The following is a 16728-nucleotide window of genomic DNA, read 5'->3' as shown; positions in this document are numbered from 1 at the left end:
TACTTGATGTCTCAGATGTTCAAACACTATTATGTAAACATGGTTGTTGTCAAAAATACCCAGGATGTCAAAGTTAGGACTGAAGTTTGATTTATCTGAATGTGGTTTCTTAGTATTCTTTATTATCTTGTCTCTTAACTGGCTGTAGTCTCTTAGGTCCAAATTCATGTTTCAGATGAATTATGAAAAGTTTACATAGACACACACAAGAAGTCCTTCCCCGTGCTAGAGCCTACCAGCCCCATATATAATTCATTTTGCACCATTTCTAATTAGACCTCATGTTATACTTTATTACTTTATACTTTATTAGGCTTCTAAAACTTCCTAAGAGCCATAATTTAGTCACTCTCAAATTAGAAGGAAGACATTTGGCAAGAGAAAAAATTCAAAATATCACCAATTTGGATTATGTGCTGTGAGCATAGTGTTACAATACTTAACATTACTGAACAATTTACAATTTATAACCAAATTAATGATTAGCTTTATCTTTCTATTCTTCCTTCATTCCCTTTGAAGTTCAAAATAAACCATAAGGTCATAGGTAATGGTGTGTATTTATATGTCAAATATCAAATAGACAGAAAAATGTAGTTGCATGTTCTTTAGTATCACATGAAGTATACATAACTCAGGAGATGGAATAAATTGAGAAATTTAAGGATCTCTGTTCAAATTTGCAAATGTTCAAAACTATTGTTCCAGTCTAACAAAGTTGTAATCTAAGCTGTGTTCAATATTGTTTGTGTTGAAAATATATTCATTTATAAGACCAGGCCATGGTAGAAACAAGTGGCAAATAGTGTCACTGGGAATTTCTTGAATTGCTCAACTGTAAACCAGTGAAATAGGCTGCACATCTTTGTCTTGACAATTGGTTGGATCTGGTCCCCATTCAGAGAACAAATGAAATACTTTTCTTTGGACTATACCAAATAACAAGTCTCATCTTTGGTTCAAGTCTACACACTCCAAAGAAAATAATGGCTTGAGCAATTCCCTAAAAGAATGTTTATCCTGAATCACCCAGGTGGGTTATCTGTGTTTCTTGCGCTAATGACTAAATACTTGCGCAATGCTCTGTACCTTTTAAGCTCTTGGAGACCTAATCTTATTGTTTTTATATGATGTAACAATCTAATGTTACCCAGTCACATCAAACAACTGCTTATTTGCAGTGAGATAATTATCGAAAAAGGGTCATCCTTATAGTTAATCATTGTTTAGAGCAACAGGGTTTTTATTAACTTTAATAATTCAGCCTTAGGACAGCACTAGGTTCTTAGTAGCAATTGTATGTTCATTACCTGTAAGGTCTGTACAATTTTTCAACATACATTGATTCAAATTTTCTTTCCTGGGTCAAAGACACAACTGTCCTAATATTTTCTATTGCCTCAGTCGCAATCTGTAATACAAAACAGATTTTCATCAGAAGTTGTGCTTTTACTTCCGAAATAATGAGGATTATAAGCTCCGGGGCTCTGTCAAAAGTATCCTGAAGGTTATGATGGGCTTTAAATTCCTTCAATTAAAAGCAAAATGCATAATGTATTCTTCAAGACCCACTTTATGACAAAACTGGTACCTCTGGTTGTGCTAAGTATGGTAGGCAAGTCCGTGTGTGCCCAGGGAAGTTGACCAGCTTAAGGCAAGAACAAGGACCTTGACGCCAAGGGTCTGGTTCTATTCCCAGCCCTGCCACCCGGCAGTTATATGACTGGCTTTAGTCATAAACCCTTTGTGGCCTTGCTTTCTTCATAGGGTTGGGTCCTAGAAGTAAAGGATTAGGCTGTGACATCTAAGGGCCTGTTAGAGGTGCCAATTATTTCCTCCCTGGATATACTATTTCTTAGAAAAGCTGTCTGCCCACAATTGGGAAAGAGATTCCAATTGTAAACAACATGACCCTGTTTTAAATCCCTGGTTAAATCAGGGATGGATACCTGACTAATCTGGGTTAATCAGATTGGGTTTCCTGGCCCTGGAAACAAGTGCTTGAACCGGGAAGCCATTCGGATTCAGAGGCTGATGTCATCGTTTGAAGAGTCCCACTGGGTATGTGTAGGAAGCCGGTCTGAATACTCAGCAATTGAGGAACGGAAGCACAGATGCATAGAGACTCAGAGACAACAGAGCTAATGGCTGTAAGAGCCAGTTAAACCACCTGTATTTCCCACACTACCCTGTGTCCTTATATCAAATCTCTTTTAGTCCAACCAGCTAAAGCAGTTTTCTGATTCTTGCAGCCAAACCACCCTCGACAAACGTATATTGTCTGTGACTTAGCTATTTAAATTATAGTTCTGCAGTTGAATCATCCAAACCACCAATGCAGGGAGCATAATATTTTATAAGTTTTTGTTTTATCAGCTTTAAGACTTTTACCTCAGTTCTCAGCTTCTGTAATCAGTTAAAAGCAAGACATTTGATACTTTATTATAAATGAAAAAAACTAACAGATAGTAATCATGGCAAGAATAGAATATATTTATTGAGTTTTGTCAATAAATACTTGTGCTAAGTATTACACCATTTTCTGATGTGATCTCATTTAGCCTCACAACAAACACTGTAAGGTAAATATTATCCTGTTTTCACAGATGAGAGAACATGAGACACAGAGAAGTTCAACGATCTGCCTAAAGCTCTGCAGTTAATACGCAGGAGACCAAGGATTCCATGCCAGGCTATTTGATGCCAAGTCTGTGTTCTTAACCCATTGTGCTATTCTGCTACCGCTGCTTTGTAATTTACACCAGGAGAAGCCAGTTGTTATGAATTTACACTCAACTCTTGATTTTCTGATCATGGATTAACTGCTTTGTGGGTTAGCTCGGGCACAGCAGGCCCTCATCTTAGTAACCAGCAGGGCCCGAGTCAAGATGGTTACGAGGCAGCCTCCCCTCCCCCCTCCCTGCCCAGCAACCAACACCATCGATATCAAGCCATTTGGAAAATTGGGATGGGACTATCCCCAAATCTTGATGTGATTTAACCACAATTAATCTGTACCCAGGTAAATGACAGCATTTCTTTTTGAATAAACAGTGATTTCAGGTTTTTGCAGGACTTTCTTTCTAACTCTTATTCTCAGTTAATCAGGTGTCGACTGGGTAAACAAAATGAAACTATGATTGACTTGGTGATAATTAACATTCAAAAACTTTGACCTCTCATATTTTTTAAAACTCTATTAGGTTAAAACACCTACTAAAATAAAAAGGTTAAGCCGGGTCAGGCATGGTGGCTCGCACCTGTAATCCCTGCCCTTTGGGAGGCCGAGGCGGGAGGGTGGCTTGAGGCCAGGAGTTTGAGACTAGCTTGAGTAACACAGCAGGACCTGGTCTCTACAAAAATACAAAAAAAAAAAAAACCAAAAAAAAAAACAAAAAAAAACAAAACAACAAACAAACAAACAAAAAGCCAGGTGTGGTGGCCATGGCGCACATCTGTAGTTTCAACTACTCAGGAGGCTGAGGCAGGAGGATTGCTTGAGCCCAGGAGTTCAAGGCTGCAGTGAGCTACGAATCCCACCACTGCCCTACACTGCACTCTAGCCCAGGTAACACAGCAAGACTCCGTCTCAAAAGAAAAAAAAAAAAAAAAAAAACTGGCCAGCCCGAGTTATTTATTCTCTGATCCCTAGAATAATAAGGTTTTAACTGGAAGGAACTTAGCACAGTATCTGGTACAATTTCTCATTCCACTAACATGGACAGTGAGGACCAGAGAAGTTGAGGTCCTTTTCCAGCATCACACACTGAACAGCAAGGCCAAGACTAACAACCCAAGATGATGTTTTGCTTCAATACTGCTTGATTCTAACTGCCCTACTCTGCCAAAATTCTGATAATTTTCAGTGTTACCATTTTTAATAGAGTTAAGACTTAACTAGAGTCAAGAGTTTTCTTTCATATAACTTGTCTAAGAATAATTTATTTTCATTCTAACTATTTTCCCTTCTCAAGTGTGGAAAGAAGCAGGGGTGGGTTGGGGAATGAACAGAACTACAGGATATTTCTTCAGCAGTTAGTGGACACATGGAAGTCAAAGATATGATGCCCTACAGAAGTGGTCCCCAACCTTTTTGGCACCAGGAACTGGTTTCATGGAAGACAATTTTTCCACAGACTGGGGGTGGGAGGGGTGTGGAGCTCAGGCAGTGATACGAGGCCCATTTCCTAACAGGCCCAGTGGGGGTTGGAGACCACAGGCCTAAAGCACCCACAGCAAGCAGCCAAGAGGATCTTCAAGACATTTGAACACCCAGGGGCTCCTAAGTCCAGGAACCATGCACTGTCCTAGAGAGCTGCAACTCCAGGAGAGGATGCCAAGTGAGAAGTATTCAGATGGAAACCTGGGGTGATGCTAACACTGTAGCTGACACCAGTTACCAGAGGAGGGGAAAGGATTTCATGGTATATAATTGGTTTAGTGGAAACACGCTTGGTTGGAATTCTAATTTTACCCCTCAATGCCACATATCAAGGAATTCACTCAAACTCGAGGCTTTTCTCCCTGTAGAGATGCTATCTGTCCCAACTCTCATAACTGTCATGAAGGCCAGTTGCAGTAATGTTTGTGAAAGGGCTTTGTAAAAGTGCAGTGCCATAGAAACTACATCACAATTTATATTCATTTTCTGCTTCACCTCCTAGTGTTTCAATGAAGCATATTTCCATAAACAAATGTGTTCATGGCTATAATCTACATTTAAATGCATGTATAAGCAAAGTATTTATATGTGGATTTAGATACACTTAAACACAGATAAAGAGGCTACATAGTAGTGATAAGAGCTTTGAAACTAGACCTGAACTTCAATCCCAGCCATATTTTTAACTTCTGTTTGAGTCTTAGGTTTCACGTTTGTAAAATTCAGGTAACTTTATTGCCTACCTCATTGGACTATTGGGAAGATGTGATGAACTGGCACAAAGAAATTCTTAGCACAATAACCAGCACATAGTTAGGCTCAAGCGAATGTTCGCCCAAGTGCCAGTGTAATGACAACCAAAACTTGAGGCATCACTGCCCTCTGGTGGCTGCCCACCTTCATTATAGGAATCACACCAAGAAGAACCCTCTCTGAAATACCAATGTCCAACCTTGAACAATTCATTTATATTCTTCTGACTTAAGCTCTCCTTATCCGTAAAATAGGGGTGATGTGTGTCCTAACAATGGCACTGGGACATGAAGTAAACGATAAATTATACTTTGAAAATTCAGAAGTTCTATATAATAACCACCATGTTAAGTGTTTTCTATGGACTAAAAGCTTTACATTAACCACCTCATATTCAAGTTCTAGGCAGTAAAATATTTCATACACAGCACTCACAATTACTAAAACCTAGTAGTGAGCACAAGTATTAAAACCTGCATACTGTGATAAATAATCCAAAAACCAAAAACAACACATACTAACTGGAGCCTTATTTGACCTACCTTTCCAGCAGTTTCCAGTTCTTTTTTGTCTCTTCTGGCATTTCCAGCCAACATTTTCATCTCAACAATTCCTGATATAGCAATAATCGGTACAACCGATAACAGCAAAAGGGTTAACTGCCAACCGTAGATAAATGATATGATAATACCAGTTCCGAGGTTAGCAGTATTCTGTGCAATTAAAGCCAACCTGGTCCCCGTGGCCTGGAAGAGAAAAAGAATAAAGAGGCTGTGTTTTAAGTTCCAAATCCACGAGATCCAGCCCTGGGCTCCGTGGTCAGCATGCTGAGGGGGTTCTGTGCCCGCATTCGCTCACGCTCATTCCAATAAACCCGTCACACCTGTGCTCAGCCCGCGAGGCTCTGCGGGCTTTTCTTGGTTGTGCCTTAGGCTCGTGTCCTCGCTTGCCTGCACGAATCAATATCATAGAACCATAATCAACTGTTCTGCTCTGTGGATGGGCTGTGGGGCACGTGCACTTTTTCATGGAGGCAACATTCAAAGAGGAAATTAATTCCAGTGCACCTGGGTACTTTTAGGGGCCATTTGCTTCAAAAAGTGTAAAATTCATACACTCCCAGAGACCGTCTGTTACAAAGAGTACCTATCCTCAGAGACGGTCCACCACAAAACACACGTACGCATGAAGCCGTGTTTGCAACACTCAGAAAACGGGGGTGACTGCAGTGGACGTTGCCGATGTTGCTGTCAGCTCCCTGGCGCCCGTTCTCCCCTCTCCTGCGCTGTGGGGAAGCAGAGAGCTTCGGAGCGACCGACCGACCTCAGCTTCCCGGGTGGGGGCCGAAGCCGCCCAAAGCACCGCCTTCCCCTCAGACAGTTATTGGTTCAGGGTTGGGCATGTGACCCAAATTAGATTTCAGGGCGGGGCTTTCGTTTGGTGGCTGAGGTAGAGGCATGCTCTCTCTACCCTTTCAGTGGATGGGAGACTAGGAAGCTTGTAACTCTAATTGCTCCTGGCAGCCATCCTATGACCGTGGGGGCACAAGCCTTGGGATGAAGCCAGCACTGAGGATGGAACTCAGAGCCACAGTCAGGGGGAACCTGGATCCTTGATTATATTTTTGAGGCAGTGAATCGATCAATCGTGAAGCCTAACCCTCCTCGTATTGTTTAGACAGTTTGAGTTGGGTTTTCTGCTATTTCTAACTGAAAGCATATTAATGGATGCAGCTATGCCACATGTTTATTCTAAACGGTGTTCAAGGAAAATATTAGTATAGTCTACGTACTCCTTGGACTTGGGCAGCATCCGTGGCAAGTCTTGTAGAAAGTGCACCAGTACTGTTCGTAGGGTCATCAAACCAGCTCATGTCCTACGGCACAAAATACGTCCTTAAATTAGTTCAAAACAAAAACAAAACAAGCAAACAAAATCAGATGAAACCTCCCAAAGTTCCAGTGCTGAGGAAATACCCACACTTAACCCGAGTATGCAAGTTTAGGAGAGAGCTCCCATGCAAGGTAGAGTCCTTGGCCTGCCCTGAGCACACCCCCCCACAGTGCACCAGCACCCAGCTCCCTGGCAGCTCTGTGGGGGCAGGGAGAGCGTCTCTGGTCTGGGGGTGCTCACCCAGAGGGCAGCCACGCTTCCTGCCAGCCCCACCCGAGGCTGGGGGCCCCGTGGGCAGCCCATCCACCCGATCGTCACAACTTGCACTAAAGACACTTCTGCCCTTATGCGGTGCCATTTCTTGTAAAGGATGGTGAAGCTGTTTTCGAACATGCTCTTTTTGTAAATTCTAGGCACGAGAAAATAAACACTGGCTTCTCACCATACTTTTATTCATTTTGTATTTTTAAACATGATTTAAAAGTATGTCCGAGATTTGACTTTTTTTTTTTTTTTTTTTTTTGAGACAGAGTCTCGCTTTGTTGCCCAGGCTAGAGTGAGTGCCGTGGCGTCAGCCTAGCTCACAGCAACCTCAAACTCCTGAGCTCAAGGGATCCTCCTGTCTCAGCCTCCCGAGTAGCTGGGACTACAGGCATGCACCACCATGCCCGGCTAATTTTTTTTTTTTTTCTATACATATTTTTAGCTGTCCATATAATTTCTTTCTATTTTTAGTAGAGATGGGGTCTCGCTCTTGCTCAGGCTGGTCTCGAACTCCTGAGCTCAAACGATCCGCCCACCTCAGCCTCCCAGAGTGCTAGGATTACAGGCGTGAGCCACCACGCCCGGCGAGATTTGACTTTAATTGTATGCTCATCCATAACATCTTTCACTTTCAAATAAAGTAATTTTCCCTACCTAGCAAGAGTTTAAAAGATACTGAAAAAAGATTTACAAACTCAGACTTGCTCAAAATATACTACCTGCTATGTGCCCTCCTGTGAACAGGAGTTCACGTAATCAATTCCCGCCAATTGGATGGACAATATTCTGGCCCTCTCTTGGGCATTCTCTACAAATATAGAAAATTCATGTTTGCACATTTTCCCATATGTCCTGCACTAGAACGTGAACTTACCAAGAGAGAAGATAACAGACACTGTTAGCAGACAACACTCTTGTCTGGTACATAGATAGTAAGTCATGTTTGAATGAATTAACAAGTAAACTAGTGTGAAAACAGAGCTCAAATAAGAAAATAAAACTCAATTACTAACATTTGGGAAAACCTACAGTTAATACAGTCAGGTGTGGTACATGAACTTAAATGCTACCAACCACCTTTTTCTTTATTTAAAGGCATCCCAGCGTGTCAAAGGACTCACCGGGGCCTGCATACAATCCAAAGAAGAGCTACAAGTCCTTGAAACGGTAGTGTTCACATGGATACAGAGAGTTGCAAAATAAGCCAAAACTACCAAAATTAAGCCTACTTCCATGAAAAAACCCTGAGAGATCTTTGAATGTTGAAGGACCCTGAGCAACACTTGTGTGAATACCCTGGGCAGAAAACGTGCATATCAGCACACCAATAAGAACAGGCAGAGGCTTAAAATGAAAGAAATCAGAAACACCCGAAGGCATTCTCCAGCACACACCTACCTGTCTCAGCATTGCTTTAAAGGCCTTTGACCGAAGCCTCGTGGTAAGGATCTCTCCAGCTTTCCCAAATGTGAAGCCCTGATCGAGAAAAAAGGCTACAGTTCCTTTTGATTCCCACTAGTATTCGGACACAAGTGCATATATGCACATTGACTTTACATTTCCTGTATTTGTATGTTGATCAAATACAGGCAATATATTTGATTAACCTGTAGCAAATATATTAAAGTCTCCACTGAAAATTCATGCTGCTGCTAAATCAATAGTATGAATTAGAATCATAAGACCAAAAACCTTGAAAGTGTCCAGTTCTGGCTTCTAAACCATTGTAAATAGGTTTATTTTTCAAAACTTTCAAAGACAACATCTCAGGGACAAAGATACCATATTTAACCACAAATTTTTAGTGCACTCCTAATACTTTCAATAAAACAGTTGAAAGCAGAAGTCACAAAACTCTACGCGGGAATACATTTTGGTTCCTACAGTGCAGAGGGAGGATTAGAGAAGCAGGCTCCAAGGGAATCTGCTGCCTCCCAGTCACAGCTCCACCTGCGCTCAGATTGGGGCACAATTAGGCTACTCTTCCTCCCCACGCCTCCTTGCCAGACAATTTCCCCCTAATTACCACGTCCAGACTGGAGAGTAGCCCGGACATCCAGAGCTGGGCTTGCTTCTTGGACATCCAGAGCTGGGCTTGCTTCTCGGGCACCCGGGGTGGGTGGGCCTCCAGCCACACTGTGAGTGTTGGGGCGGGTGTGGGGAGGACACATCTGAACTCTAGCCAGGATGATGAGAGATCAGGGCCCGGGGTGAGTCTGCCCCAGGTGTTCCTTGTCTGGAACCAGGCTGCCCTCCTCCTCCTCGGCCCTTTGCTGGCAGATTGCTGGGGGCGCCACAGCTCCTACGCATCGGCCCACTGTTCCTGCAGCCCCTGAAGCACATTCTTCTAACTAGCTCCACTCACATGCCGGGGGTGGGGCAGGGCCAGATAACTGAGTTGCTACCAGCAAGGCAATGATTTCTAAATAAAAAGCTTGGTTTGCTTTTATCATTGGTTCAACAATAGTAAAAGAGAAGCACGCAGGCACAACTAGGAAATAGTATTTTGTTGACTTAATGGATTATCTCTGAAAGGCCAGTGAGATGCCCACTGGGTTAAAGAGAGAAAAGAAATTTGGGGACAGGTCTACGTAGAAAAGGACAATTAGAGCAAGTTTGACTAGTTAGTTCATTTTGGCCAGGTCTACAACATCAAAACACAAAATGTATGTTCTTTCAAATAGTTCATCAATTAAGTAGGACAAGATCAGAGAAGTTACTTGGTATTGTGTAACGGAGTAGCAACGAAAGAGAATGCTAACAGGTACAATGCACACTAACAGGGTGAAGGGCACACCTGTATAATAACTTTGACTCAAACTGTACAAAAGCAAATTATGTAACCAAAACGTGTGTACCCCTGTAAAATTCTGAAATGAAAAATAAATAAGTAAAAATGGAAAGAAAAGAAAAGAAAAAAAAGAAAGAAAATGCTATTGTACTGCATTTTCCCAGTTTGCAACCAGTTGAATTTAAGTGGCTCTTATGTTCTCCGGTGAACTCAATTGAGCCTCTTTTCTTCCTTGGTAATGAATGTTTGCTGAGGACAAACCAGTTAGCATGCAGGGAAGTCACAGTTCCTCCTGCCATGGGGTCCACCCTCTAAAAGAGCCTTGTGCCAACTGTGTTTGCGATTCATTTTAGCCTACGGATTTGGAAGCTCCATTAGGTCGTAATTAGTTTCTCTAATTGAATTATAGGCTTGATGAGAAGGGCAAATCATGGGTACCTACCTGAAGGAAGAAAGTAAAAAAGGAAATAATTCCTAGACCTAAAAAAAGCAACGAGAACATGTTGCACTTGTGCTGCTTCACCGCATCGTCCCCTGGTCCAAAAACCTACAAAAGAACATTTAAAATGCCCACTTGGATTACAAGACCCTTGTTTATTCCTCCCATATATAATGGCTTCACATTTTTAAAACTAGGCTTCAAATATGTGGGGCTTTTTTTACTGTGGTAAAATATACATAACAAAGTTTACAATTTTAACCATTTTTAGGTGTAAAATTCTGTGACATTAAGTACACTCACATTGTTGTGCAACTTTCACCGCCACCCATCTCCAGAGCCTTTTCATCATCCCAAACTGAAATTCTGTACCCCCTAGTCCTGTGGTCCCCAACCCCTGGCTGCGGACCTGTACTGGTTGGTGGCCTGTTAGGAACCGGGCCACGCAGCAGGAGGTGAGTGGCGGGGGGCGAGCAAAGCTTCATCTATATTTACGGCCACTCCCCATCCTCAAATCGCTGCCTGAGCTCCACCTCCTGTCACATCAGCAGCAGCATTAGTTGCAGGAAAACAATTCGGGGCTCCCACTGATTCTGCATTATGGTCAAGTTGTATAATTATTTCATTATCTATTACAATATAGTAATAATAATAGAAATAAAGTGCACAATAAATGTAATGCTCTTGAATCATCCCCAAATCATCTGCCCCCACCCCCGATCCGTGAAAAAATTGTCTTCTATGAAACTGGTCCCTGGTGCCAAGATGGTTGGGGACCACTGCCCTAGACAAAGACTTCCCTCCTCCCCTGGTAACCTCTGTTCTACTTTATGCCTCTATGAATTTGAGGACCGTGTGGTTATTAACAAGGGTGAAAACACTACGTGTGGACTGGGGTTGGTTGCACATTTTAGCATTTGTTCCTCTTCCCCTGCACTTGCTGTTCCCTCTGACTCCTCCCTGCCCCAGCCTGGCTCTGGCCTCAGCCCTTCACCTCTCACTCCTGTGGGCCTCGGCCCAGAGAGGCCTCCCAGTACCATATTTTCTGAAACAGCACCCTCCCCCCCCAGGTCTACTGCCCTCTCCTGCTTTTAAAACACTTGTTATCCCTCAACACATTATATATATATTTTTTGTTTGTGTCTTGTGTGTGTGCCTCAGTAGAAAGTGTGCTGTTCGAGGGCACCTCTTGGCTTATTTTGTGGGCTGCTGTCTCCAGTGCCCACCACTTGGGATATATAGGAGATGCTCCAAAATATAAACACAGTCCATGTAGCTCTTGAATTACAAGAGACCTGCTGGGGATTGCTTTGTTTTGAAATTTAAAAAGATTTGGAGATACAAATGGATGAGGCATGCAAAAAAAAAAAAAAAAAAAAAAAGATTTGGAGGGTCCTTTCCAATTTATTTATTTTTTGGCTTCTGATCTTAATTGTAGAGCAATGTCCAATGTCACAAAAATAATAAACTCTTAACATGATGGAGAATAATTCATGCTTTACAAAAAAAGTAACTCTGATAATGTTAGAGGTTGACTAAGGTGGTTATACAATATAAATTCTGGATGTGATGGAGACTTAGATATTTCTGATAACTTCCTATAAATATCCCCCAATAAATTTAATGATCAGATAGTGTGAGTTTTCTTTCTTAGTCTCAGACTCCCTTAGTCTTGGAAGGAGTGCTAAAACAGTGAGGTAGTGGCTATCACTTTTTGAATACTTACCATGAGGCAGACACTCTTAAATGCATTCCATATAGTTACCTATGTAATTTCTTTTAATCCTTAGCCATCTTATGAGGTAAGTTTATTTTATAGTTGAAGAAACTGAGGCACAGAGAGGGAAAGCATCAGGCCCAAGCTTGCACAGCTATTCAGTGGTGAGGCCAGTCTGTGCCCAGAGCCTGGGTTCTTACTAAGCACTGTGACCTTAACCCTCTGTCCCATCCCCACCTCCCCGTGAGACCCCACCACCCCCCAGCTCCTCTCCACAAACAGAATGAGGGTCACTGTCAGATACCAGTTCCACCCAAACGAAGGGAGCTAATTAGAAGGCCTTCTTTATTGATTTTACATTTTACAATTTCATTAATATCATAATTCAGAGTGACTCAAAGGCTACTTTTCTTTTCCCTCACAGCTTTTCTCAAAAGGAAACTGAGGACTTTGGCTTAGTGTAACGTGAGGCTGCTTAACCCCAGAATGGAGCCAGCTGGTGAGGCTGGAAGAAGAAGCAGCTGACGAACTGATTTAATTCAAGCTGTTACGTGATGTTTGCAAACTTACCGCTATCATCTCCGAGAATATGACTGAAAATGCCGGCTGAAGCCCCCCGTTGGCAACGGCACATACTGTCCCCACCACAAAGTAGGGCCATTCTGTTTTATTCAGTTTCAGGACCTTCAGAAAAGACACTGGTGGCACATTTTCATCCTAGAACATATAAATAAAAGGACAAATTGGTGATGACACGACAGTTGTCAGGGTTCATAGACAGAAAAGGCAGGGCCATTGCCCTCAACTAGGTACAGAGAATGACCAGCAAACTACTGGCGAGTAGGACCATAGATTATAAAATGTTAACAACGTCCACAGATGACACAGCATAAGCTGAATATGAATTGTTCACCCTACTGCTACTGTGTCACTAGTACGAAAATAAATAGGCCGGGTGCAGTGGCTCATGCTTGTAATCCTAGCACTCTGGGAGGCCGAGGCAGGAGGACTGCTTGAGGCCAGGAGTTCAAAACCAGCCTGAGCAAGAGCGAGACCCCATCTCTACAAAAGATAGAAAAATTAGCCCGGCATGGTGGTGCACACTTGTAGTCCCAGCTGCTCGAGAGGCTGAGGCAGGAGGATCCCTTGAGCCCAGGAGTTTGAGTACAGTGAGCTATGATGATGCCACTGCACTCTAGCCCAGGCAACAGAGGAAGACTCTGTCTCAAAATAAATAAATAAATAAAATAAAATAAAAATGAATTGTTTACTCGGGGCAATCTTCATGGTGTGACCAGCCTGTCTTTATTCTAGCCTGAGCAGATTGAGAGGTAACAGGATCTGGGCACAAACTGCCCTAGAATCCGAGTGCTAGCTCTGGACTTGCACAACTCCGTTGGCGTGACGGTCAGAGCCGGGCCCCATGAGCCGAGCAGCAGGTTTCTCATATACAATGATGCAGTCCTGCCTCCCTAACAGGGGTGAGGTCAAGGTCAAATGAGACAATACACGTGAGCAAATGGATGAATGTCCTTACAAATGTAGGCTACCATTATTAACCAGAGAACATGGGCTTGTTCTCCTTACCCCAGAACCTTGCCCAATTCTGACTTTTCTGTGATACGTTCCCAACTCACAAAACCAAATTAATTATATCCCTTTTCTTTTACCACTGTTCCCCCTGCAGATTTCTCTTATTTCATAGCTTAACTTATTTTGTGATTTTTTGACTGTTTGGTTTACATATCTCCATTTCCAGTACATGAGGTTTTTTTCCTCAAGTCATTCCAGAAAACAGGATGTGAGGTGGGTTTTTTTTTTGTTTGTTTGTTTTGTTTTTCTTTAAAGATGAAGCTTATATCTTTATAGTCCTAGAAACTAACCAAATTCCTGGCATATCAATTCCCAGCAAATGTTGAACTAAATGTCTGGTCAAGCATGGAGAATTTCGGTTTCATAAAGAATATTTGGACTACGGAAGCAGTTTAACATTACACTTGAGACAAAAGTGATTGCAGAATTCCAGAGCCTTAAAATCACTTAAATAGGTTATGTCTGTGTCTCTGTGAAATGGAGAACATAGAAGTAGGTCCTACCCAGCCCTCTTCTTTCAAATTACCCATTTTCTCTGTAGTTTAGATTTTTTTTCCTCCCTAGTTAACATTATCTTTAAGTCCTTTCCCCAGGGTTGCTGCTCTTCAACACACACAAACAGGTCTTCCCAGGTCCCTCCAGTCATATGTAACTTCTCCCTCTCCTTCCGCACATTGTTTATCCCTCCCTGATGGTACTCAGGACAATCCTATTGATTGCAGCATTTTCTGCCTCCCCGTCTTCTCGTTGCATTTCTTCAAGTGAAGTGCTTTTCTAAAATACTGGTCACTAAAAAGACTTAGCAAAGTAACTCTCACAATAAATGAGGAAATGAAAAGTGGATAATTCCATAGCCAAAAGGGGGAACCTGGCCGGGCGCGGTGGCTCACGCCTGTAATCCTAGCACTCTGGGAGGCCGAGGTGGGCGGATCGTTTGAGCTCAGGAGTTCGAGACCAGCCTGAGCAAGAGCGAGACCCCATCTCTACTAAAAATAGAAAGAAATTATATGGACAGCTAAAAATATATATAGAAAAAATTAGCCGGGCATGGTGGTGCCTCCCAGCTACTCGGGAGGCTGAGGCAGTAGGATCGCTTGAGCCCAGGAGTTTGAGGTTGCTGTGAGCTAGGCTGACGCCACGGCACTCACTCTAGCCTGGGCAACAGAGTGAGACTCTGTCTCAAAAAAAAAAAAAAAAAAACAAAAGGGGGAACCTGTTTACCCTACTTATAATAATGAAGCTCCACAATAGTATAATTGTTATTCTTTTTTCTATAAATATACCAAGATTAAGACCTCTAAGAGAGCCCTTGTAATTTCTGCAGTAATACCGTGAGCAGAGAAAACCACATGCAATATCCTCTCAGTTTAGTTTCCTCAGGCCAACACAAAAGTAAAAGCAAACTCAGCTCTTAGCAACAAATAACACCAAAATGCATCAAAATCATATCTTGAAATAAGAAAATATCTTTTCTTGGAGTGTGTTCCCTCTCTATTATAAAATTATTTGTTAACCTGAATTAATAGTACCCTGTATTGTTAGGTGAGGAATGTTAATATACAATTTTGCTATTTCTGGCCATTCCCCCCTTTTTCTTAGTAAGAGAATTCTAATCTAATTTAGTGTGTCAATGCCTACGGCAAAAAGATTCAATTTTCCAGACTCGCTTGTAACTACGTATGGCCACATGGTTAAATTATGGCCATGGAGTTATAAGTAAAAGTATTGGGTGGGACTTCCTGCTACTTGGAACGTGGATGTGAGGCTAGAGCTTCAGGAGCCATCTTAGATTGTGCAGTGACCTTGAGGACAGAGCCACATGTCAGGACAGTGAAGGTCAAGACGAAAGGAGCTTGAGTCCCTGGGGACTGTGGAGCCATTTTATCCCTGGGTTTTTCACCTCTAAGATTCTGTTTTTCATATGAAAGAGAAACAAAAACTCTTAATTTGCTTAAACTGATATTATTCTGGGTTTCCTAGTATAGGTAATCAAATGTAATCTTAACCTAATAGAGCATGTAAATATCAGGGCCTTTTATTTTGGACTAGCCTTATTATCTCTGGACTTAAAAGATGAATGTAAGATTTAATTTTAATATTAAGCATCTCAGCACAAAAACTACATTTTTGGATCTAATTATTATTATTACTATTTTGTCATTGTCTGATTTCAGTTCACTGTCAAATATATTTAAAATTTGAAACTTCCTTTTTAAAAGAAGAGCAGGGCTCATAGTAGTAATCATCTGTGCTTGAAAAACACTTGCAAGGCTAAGAATTTCAGCAGCAAAACTATAAAGTAAAAGACTTAATTTAAGTGACAAGCAACTTACAAGTTCATTGGTTTCCACCTTAAAGCCATTCTGATACATTCGAGAATTTCTAAGGCTTTTATGAGTAGAATTCCTAAATGTGCGAGATTTCCAGCCATTCGGGGTCAGACCAGTGGCAGCCTTTTCATCACGGAGTTCAAATTCTTCTGACTGGATCTGGTTTCCTGATGTCTGAAAGAATAAAAAAAACATTAAAGTTTGTGAGTGTGTGTGTCTACCAGATGGATGTAAGCTCCAAGGTTAGGACGAGAAAGCAATTTTGAATATTACGTGTGTCAAGATGTTTAGATTCCATAACAACTTCTCACTCAAGATTAGCTGGAAAACTATAAAGAAGTATATCAACACACATAAGTAAAAAAAGTTAAAAATGACAGAAAGGTCAAATTTAATTTGAACAATATGAAAGCTGGAGTATAAAAGAGTGTTTTCTAAAAAATTTGTTTGTTTGTTTTTGAGACAGGCTAGTGTGCAGTTAGCATCATCAGAGCTCACTGCAACTTTAAACTCCTGGGTTCAAACCATCCTCTAAGCTCAGCCTCCCAAGTAGCTCAGACTACAGGCATGAGCCACCATACTGGGCTAATTAAAAAAAAATTTTTTTTCTTTTTAGAGACTGGGTCTCACTATGTTGCCCAGGCTGATCTTGAACTCCTGGCCTCAAGTGATCCTCTCACCTCCCCAAATGCTAGGATCAGAGGCTTGAATACAGCCCCTGTTCCCAGCCAGTATTTTATAAAAATTTAAAGACACATTTTTCATAATCCAAAGGGTATGTAGGAA

General features: G+C 41.8%; 1 protein-coding gene across 3 annotated transcripts in view; it reads right to left on the bottom strand.

Annotated features, from left to right (window-relative positions):
* The window catches only part of ABCB4 (ATP binding cassette subfamily B member 4), a 64360-nt gene that overhangs the window by 10781 nt on the left and 36851 nt on the right, over positions 1–16728 (bottom strand). For all 3 annotated transcript variants that reach the window (XM_069462410.1, XM_069462411.1, XM_069462412.1), the window contains exons 16-22: positions 15946–16116; positions 12590–12736; positions 10306–10410; positions 8471–8548; positions 6708–6791; positions 5458–5661; positions 1311–1411 (exon numbers count right to left, since the gene is read on the bottom strand). In XM_069462410.1, the coding sequence (XP_069318511.1) occupies positions 1311–1411; positions 5458–5661; positions 6708–6791; positions 8471–8548; positions 10306–10410; positions 12590–12736; positions 15946–16116 (890 nt within the window). The remainder of the gene's footprint in view (positions 1–1310; positions 1412–5457; positions 5662–6707; positions 6792–8470; positions 8549–10305; positions 10411–12589; positions 12737–15945; positions 16117–16728) is intronic.

The sequence above is a fragment of the Eulemur rufifrons genome, chromosome 29 (assembly GCF_041146395.1).
Source record: "Eulemur rufifrons isolate Redbay chromosome 29, OSU_ERuf_1, whole genome shotgun sequence".
Taxonomy (NCBI): domain Eukaryota; kingdom Metazoa; phylum Chordata; class Mammalia; order Primates; family Lemuridae; genus Eulemur; species Eulemur rufifrons.
This window is presented reverse-complemented; position numbering and strand designations above follow the sequence as displayed.